The following is an 8,421-nucleotide window of genomic DNA, read 5'->3' on the forward strand; positions in this document are numbered from 1 at the left end:
AGTTTCGAAACGCATCCGCTTCGCACCTGCTTTTCACGCAATCTTCTAACAGCTCCACAGATTTTTCATCACACCATCTGTCACATTCACCTTCACAGCTCATATTTAAAATCAGCTCTGTCGCCCGCTACTTGTGTGGCGCGCATCGGCGAAAAGGTGCCATCAGACAAACTGCTCCGACAGTCGTGGCTGCATCCAAATCTCTTCGCTTGCGAAATGCACTTCCGTTTACCGAGTTGTGCATTGCTGTGGAGAATAACTCAAGTGTAACTTCATCTGGTATTTTCACTGTCTTCTACCTTAATCGGACAGTTCGCTACAAATACTCTTTCAGACAATTAGACTGCTGGGCACAGCAGGGCATCTCTACCATTATCGCTTACTTTAAACTCAAAAACAGCGCAAAGCGGATCATAAAGTAATGCAGATCATGGTCAGCATGCAGGGTACACTGAAGGACCCCCCCCCCCCGCCTTTCCAAAATGCACAGAGCCCATCCCAACCGCAATAAGAGAGTCAATCAATCAGAAGCAGTATCCAGGAGCAACCTTTATTTCAGCCCTGTGCCTCCAGGAGATTCCCACTCCAGGTCCGGCTGTTCATCGCAATCGATCTTACAGACATGCCAAACAGAACACTGATAGCAGCTAATTGCTCTGCCGATTATTTTTTTTCTGAAAACAAATAACTTAAAAACTCAAACATCTCATTAAATGATACATTGTGTTTATTAGAACATGTATTAGAATATTTGAAGCAACACGTTTTTTTGTTTCTTATTCCATCCAAAGGCTTGGCAAAAATTAAGTTGGCTGTTTAGCTCATTCTTCGGGAAACCTGCAAATGTTTACCATGATTGGGCCAACCGCTGTTCCGAACCGAGCTTCAAAACATGGAAAAAAAAAATTACGTCTAATTTTAGGATTCTTAGAAATTATTTAATATCCGCATATTAAATATACGTGTGACTCCTATACGAAAGAAAGAGACTTGTCGTTTCCGTAGAGAACACAACTTTTTGTAACGGATAATGAAATTAACTGTTGCGACAAACCATGTGGTTTTGGCCCAAATACCCTCCACATCTGCTCTGCAAGGTGTTCGAAGCACTGGTACACATTTCCTTTCGCTTCTGCTCCAATAGCTTTCTGGTTTGAGCACGAGGACCACGGCGGTGCAGCAGAAGGTGGCGGCGGAATGGAGCAAAACAAAAACTCTCCTCCTTCGCCCTCTCTTCTAACTAGGATGCATGCAGTCGGGACGGGACCGTGGCAGCGAGGCTCCGGGATGGGGGTCGGAAGGGGTGGGGGGGTTCAGGGTCACTCAGCCCAACTGCGTAGATGGGTAGAATTAGCTCCCCGTCACGCAAGACGCAAATGCAAAGAGTGACCCGGCGCGAAACAAACCCGGAGTTTGCAGACGGTCGACCCTGCCGACGACTTCAATCGCAGCGACAGCCTCATCCTTCAAAAGGAGAGCCGCATGCAAGACCACTGCACCATCTCGGGACCGTCACGGTCACCGCAGTTGCTAAGGCAACCACGACGGCACCGCACGCCGTGGGTAGAATGAGGCATCCGTCCAACTACCCAAACGCGCCGCAGAACAGCCTCCGCACGCGCTTCAACACAAAAACGCGTACATTAGGGCGCGACACGAGCCTTCGAGGAACACAAAATGGCACCAACCGCGCAAACACGTGAGACTTAGCAGTTTCACCGTAGTGCGTATAGTCACGTCTTCTAGCGAGCGCTGAGAACAGAACCCAAAACTAAGGGCCACTACAGAACGGTCTTACAATTCGAGGAAGCAGACGAGCGTTTCCATGCGGGCCGAAAAAGCTCTTGGCCTTCTGACGTTGCATCCAAACCCACCGTCACTTGCAACGAGGACATCCTGCTCCAATTACTGCAGATACACACAACACAGGGCTGCACAGTGGAGAAGGGGATGGACTGGAGAGTGAAAGATGTGGCAAGAAAAGTATTTGGTGCAGATCAGGACATATAGAGGGATGGGAGAGTAGGTACCAAAACTGTGAAAGGACAGGGTTGGAGAGGTAGGTGCAGGAAAGGTGAGCGAAAGGACCAAGCAAACAGGGGAGCAGGGGGTGGGTGGCTGGGTGGAGGACTCAGATGTTGGGTAGACAGACCAGAGATGGATAGGGTGTGGTCATGGTATGCCAAGGAGGAACATGTTTAGGGCTCACTGAGACAGGGATAGGGGCAGGTGGGGAGGGTGGGGAGGGGGGACAGCCAGTAATGCCAAACACATCGATGGACGGCTTTAGTTATTAGTCTCCCCCGCTTCGTCGTCCTGCTGGTCACTGGTCCACAGGGTGAGGTTGTCTCGCAGCAGCTGCATGATGAGGGTGGAGTCCTTGTAGGAGTCCTCGTTGAGGGTGTCCAGCTCGGCGATGGCGTCGTCGAAGGCCTGCTTGGCCAGCTGGCAGGCCTGCTCAGGGGCATTCTGGATCTCGTAGTAGAAGACGGAGAAGTTGAGCGCTAAGCCCAAGCGGATGGGGTGGGTAGGCTGCATGTGCTCCTTGCTGATGTCAAAGGCCTCCTTGTAGGCCGCTTCGGAGGACTCCACCACAGCGGCCCGCTTCTCGCCCGTGGCCACTTCGGCCAGGTAGCGGTAGTAGTCACCCTTCATCTTCAGGTAGAAGACCTTGCTCTCGAACTGGGCATCGGTGCAGTTCTTGATGAGGTACTTGTCAAGCAGGTTGAGAACATCGTGGCATACCGACTCCAGCTCCTTCTCAATCTTCTCACGATAGGCCCGCACCATCTCCAGCTTCTTCTCGTTGCCATCCGCCGCCGTCTTCTGCTCAATGCTGGAAATCACTCGCCAGGAGGACCTCCGGGCCCCGACCACGTTCTTGTAAGCCACGGAAAGCAGGTTGCGGTCCTCGTTTGACAGCGGCTCATTCATCTCCGTTACCTGTTGACACAGAGAGAAGGAAGCGGAGTCACGTTTCTGTTGCTATGCGAATGGCTAAGGAAGCGAAAAGCACTAACTGACGTGGTCTTGAAGCGTGGGAAGACGGTCCAACTTGAACAACTTCAGTAATGACAGCAGGGACAAATTAGCTCTTTTATTGTAAGTTACTGTAAGAGTTTGAACACTACAGTACAACGAAAACCTACACACACCGTGGCCTTCTGGCACCCGATTAAGAATTACTTAAGAGGGTTAAGATCATTCTACCACGACTCTTCTCCCAACTGACCCATCATGGTACTCCAATGTCCAGCTCAAAGAGAAAAGACTTCAGGAACTACTCTTCAAACTACTGTCGAAAATATCACACACACACACACACACACACACACACACACACACACACACCTTATGAAACCGCTTGCCAGAGCCTAAGCCACAGGACACACCCGGGACAGGATGCCAGTCCGTCGCAAGGCAGCCGAAGCAGAACTCGAACCCAAGACCCAACAGAGAGCAGAACCTGCCCAAACCCGCTACTCCACCGTGCCCCCTTGACAATACTAAGTTTATTTCAATTTATTTTTATAGCGCACTCTTCTAACAATGACACAAGTATTCAGTAACGCAAGTTGGCATTGTGTTACTGAAATGCTAAACATCTGTGAAACCTCTAGACAGAATTTATGCACCACTCTATATTTTTCAGATGCAGATTTGCTCTACCCTTTATCTTAATTGCCTAGTAAGGCAAATTCCCATTAGGGGTCAAATTATTCAAATTTTAATTATAATTGTTATTTAGGAAAAAGAAATTAGTTCCCAAATTAAAAATGTCACCTTAAAAATAAATAAAAGGTATTTTGTAATTAACATGAAAACACCAACATGATTTAACAGAACTGACAAAAGTTATTTAATTGTATAGTCCAAACACATGCTGCTCAGGTTCCCCCACAGTGTGTAAGAGAGAGAGTGTGTTCCACTGATGTATGGATGAGTGACCCAGTATAAGTAGTGTATCTAGCAGTGTAAGTCACCGCGGTGAATAAGGTGTGTGGGCCAATAACCCTACACAGAGGTCATTGGAAGTCACTGGAGAAAAGGGCCTGCTAAGCAAATAAATGTAATTGTATATTATATATTTCCCCTCTATGTAAAATTGAGTACCATTTATGGAGAGTGAATAATTTCGGACCGAGAGGGTTTAAAAAACACAAAAGAAATTTTATTTACTATAGTGTGAGGGTATTCACTTTATAAAAGCTCTTCATATCATGTGTCGCTATTTACATGTTTTTAACAGTTAATTTCATTTGCATTGAATATGCTATTTCAGTTGTTAGATTTACCATAATGAGTGCTGTGATTTGTTTAGACTGTGAATGCGACAGGAAGTCCATACAGTATCCATCCTGCGTTTTACACACCGACTCGAGCGATGAACATCGGTGCATCAAGTGGAAGGTAAAAAACGAGGTTTACCAAAGAGTCACATGTCTGCAGCCATGTCTCTTTCTCTTAACGTAATGCACAAATTGTGCTTTTGCTGAGATGTATGTCACTTTGGAGGAAAGCGTCTGCTAAGTGAATAAATGTAAACGTGCAGCAGTTTTGTGCGGGAAGAAGCACAGCATCCGCGTGCTTTGCAGAGTAAAATACGTAAGTGACAAATAAAATGCCTATCGTGGATGCAGAATTGCCACATTACCGAGAACATTTTTGTACTTTAATAAGCCTGCTCTATGAAAACTCTGCATATATTTTCATAAGCTGTTTTTCATTGTGTTGGACCCCATCATATGATGGAATGTCGTATTTGCATGACACAAGATCCCAGATGGAGTACTTGTGTCTGCTGACAGTAACTGTAATTGTATTAATTGTAATAGGTACAATTTTTTTTTTGGGGGGGGGGGGACTTGTGTTCTGTAAATATTGACACTGATTTAGCATTGACTCCAAGTGTGCGGCTTCAAACCGGTTGCTCACATCGGTGACCTTTGTCTTTGGCCGCATATCATATCATCCGTATGACTCCTGACCTTTCTCCCGTGGTGACATAAGCGTGGTCCTTTGCGGCAGGGGTAGGTACATACCGGCACGGCAGGGAGGGGGGGGGGTTGGGGTCCGGTGGGCGTGTTCTGAATTCCAAAGGCTGACTTTGAGGGGACGCCGGAAGACCGGGTGAGCGTTTCAAGATGGATGCCAAGACCTCATCTACCAAAATGGAAGCTCTAAAAATAAAATCAGGAGGCTCCCAGGGAGTCACGGGTGGATCAGAGTGCTGAACCGAGCCCGGTAGACCCGTTATGTAAGCACGGTAAGGCTTCTCCGATACTAACCCCACTCTTTCCACAGCGTCTTCCAGAGTAATACCGCTGTGGTCCCACTCGGCTGCTCAGTCTATATCAGCCGCCAGTTCTAGAGACAATGGGCACTAAGTGGCTGTAATCTGTCATTAATAACGTTGGGCAAAGAACATCTGTAGAAATTGCCATTAGAATGGAGAATGGCTGCATTTCAGTCTGACAATGCCCTTCATGCCGTAATATAATAAGCTTTACCGAACGGGAATCGGACAGTTACGTGGTGCTTCTCCCGATGGTATCAACCCTCCGCCCTTTTAAAGCGTGGCCGCTCAGGAACACCGCTACCGGGTCCAGGCTGCTTCCCAGCTGGTTCTGTTCGATGGCCACCACCGGACTGCCTTCCTGCCAAGTCCCGTCTCTCTTTACTAGAACAGACTCTCAAGACTCCCATCATCTCTCTCCTTCATCTGCCCCAGTACGTGGGCACCGAATTTCTCCGGTACATTGCCACGTTTCATAAATGTAAAACATAACCTCTACGCGGGGTTCGGAGATTTAACAGCAGCAGGCACAGCTTTTATATGCGTTTTTACCCCCCTCGTGATTTTCCTTCTCACAATTCGGCTACATCCGCTGCCTCTTCTGCGGGCGCGAGGCCATAGAACGTGGTGCCCGACTTGCTCGAGGTTGACGTGAACTCGAAAGGACCCTGAATATGGAGGGAGCGCCCTGGATTTCACCAGATCGGCTCTGCTGGCCGAAGCAAAGTCCACGGACTCACTTCCGCCCCCTACTGGCCGCTGCGGGAACACCACGCTAATTCTGTCTTGTGGTTCTGCAATCCTGGTCCAGGAACACCTGCAACATGTGTGGGCTTCTCATCCCTTTCAAGTCCTACCAGTTGGGGTGCTGAAAAGGCTTCATAAGTGAAAATTAAAGTGTTAAGTACATAAAGCATAAGCGGAAATTGAAAACGCATGACGTGACCGTTTTAACACCTATAACTGTTGATGCATCGACCGTATTGCATTGATCAAAACCGCAAATACGATCATGTGAAATTAAAACCTGTAAACGTACTACTGAATGCTGGCGGTCGGATGAAAGCGTCCAGTTGACTGTAACTGATCTGTTCTTATAATAAAGGAAAGATTAAGTCGGCACAATCAATGCATTATTTAAGCGAGCCGCAATCTGCCCTCCACCTTCATATTGCTCACAAATGGCTCGGATAATACATTTGGTAGAATATTATATGTATGTGGCAAACAATATAGAGCCTTTTTAGAGGCTAAAGTCCTTTTTGGGAACATGCAAATAGTATTTTGCAAATGTATGCAGTTTAAATCCAGTGTTGAACAAGAACTGATTCATTTATTCTTTACACTTTGCAGAATTATAGGGGGGGGGGGGGGGGGAGAGAATATTTACAGATGTGTTACAGCATGAATGGGTGCTTTACATTTAACACTAATTGTTTTATGGGACACGGGAAAGTGGTGAAACTAAAATTAAAAGCCAAATTGAATTTATTGAGACAAAACGGTCAGGAAAAAACGTAGATAAGGACTATCGTGAAATACATTGTCCGTCAACCGTTTTCAAGAGAAATAATAATGTATGAAATGTATTAGACACTGCTGCACCGCTGAGGGTTATAATTAATATAACGGGAATTTATGTGAGAATAAATTAATCATGGGAATTTATGAGGATCTTGTCATTGTGGCACCAACCTGCTCCTGTCTCGAACGAATACCTACCAGCAGACACACCACACGTATCATGAACCATTAAACTGCTCCAACTGTGGGAATCCGTAGATTTTTTAAAGAAAAAAATTCTCTCAATCAATATCGTGGTTTGCGAGAAGCGTCTCGTTCTCGTTTAGCAAATTAGCTGCTTCACCGCAGCTCAGCGATCGAAGGAAGCGGACCTTCATGCCGCTGCTGTGTCATGATTGTGATCGAAATGAACGCGGCCCCCCGCATTATTTATTATTTCACTTCATTTCCATCCCATCATCCCATCCCATCCCATCCCATCCCATTCCATTCCGTGTGCCCGGCGGCTGTCGGACTCACCAGTTTCATCGCCGCCGCCATGTCGTCGTAGCGCTCCGCCTGCTCCGCCAGACGGGCTTTCTGCACCGACTGCTCTCTGTCCGCCATCCTTCACGCTCGACGGGCTGGACGTGTGACACTCACTGAGGGCGGAATGACGCTGCAAACGTGGCTTTTCTCTTTCTTCCTCCTCTAGTCTCTCGCCTTGCCTTCCCTCGCCAGCCAAGCTAACCTACGGACGCCTAGCCGCTCGACGACGCTCGCTCGCTGTCCCCGCAGTCAGACGGACCGACCCCTCTCAGAGAGCCACTGCACACCGCAGTCCGTAGCGGACGAATCAATGATGGAGGGCTGGGCTGCGCTACGTCGCTGCGCTGCAGTACGGTACCGCGATGCGGCTGCTTCCTGCCACACCACTCGCGGCTACGGCGCAGAAGCACTTTCGGCTCTGAGCTCTCCGGGCTGCGGACCCCGCTCTTCCGACCTCTCTTGTCTCCTGTCCACGTTCTCCGCTCCTCTCGCCTCACTGTTTTTTTTTTTTTGTTCTCGCCTTCCCTGCCCAGCAGCGCTACCGTTTCCCACGGCTGCTCGCACGCGCTTTGCCGCAGTCGCGCAGGCGCTCTACGGTCTCCCGAAGGAGGGGGGCTCGCGGATATTTCATGGTGACGTCACCTTCTATTAATAGAACGGCGTACGGCGGGCGCACGCACCTGCGCAGCGCGACGTGCTGCATTTTTCGTCGCAGCAGCCGGGGGCGTGACTATGGGCCGAGAGGCGCAATATCCGTATTGATTTAGTGACAGGAGCCGGGTGCAAGTCCGAGGCGCAAGTCCGAGGCGCGTCCCGCGAAACTGCGACGGCGACGCTGCTTGCTAACGCCCGTCGAGCAAATAAATGTCGCCGGTCGTGTCGCGTCCGCAGAAACCGCGCGAGCAGTGGCTCGATTCACATTTATGCCAAGGTCGCTTATGTAAATGGGAGCGCTGTGGGCCTTCTTCTGACACTTAGCGCAAACATAAGAAATGCAAGGCTCCCACTCCCAGTTGTCGCTTAGAACACTTCCGCAATGAGTCACCTTGGTCATTTCATCGAAAATGGTCAAA

At 48.6% G+C, this 8,421-nt stretch overlaps 1 protein-coding gene across 1 annotated transcript; it reads right to left on the bottom strand.

The window, feature by feature from the left end:
* Positions 1 to 529: 529 nt before the first annotated feature.
* On the bottom strand, positions 530 to 7,950 carry ywhah (tyrosine 3-monooxygenase/tryptophan 5-monooxygenase activation protein, eta polypeptide). Its single transcript, XM_018754684.2, has 2 exons — positions 7,340 to 7,950; positions 530 to 2,943 (listed from the first exon to the last, which is right to left on the bottom strand). Exons 1-2 carry the CDS (start codon positions 7,424 to 7,426, stop codon positions 2,287 to 2,289), a joined length of 744 nt encoding a protein of 247 aa, XP_018610200.1. The 5' UTR covers positions 7,427 to 7,950; the 3' UTR covers positions 530 to 2,286.
* Positions 7,951 to 8,421: the final 471 nt, after the last annotated feature.

Source organism: Scleropages formosus, chromosome 6 (genome assembly GCF_900964775.1).
Source record: "Scleropages formosus chromosome 6, fSclFor1.1, whole genome shotgun sequence".
Taxonomy (NCBI): Eukaryota; Metazoa; Chordata; class Actinopteri; order Osteoglossiformes; family Osteoglossidae; genus Scleropages; species Scleropages formosus.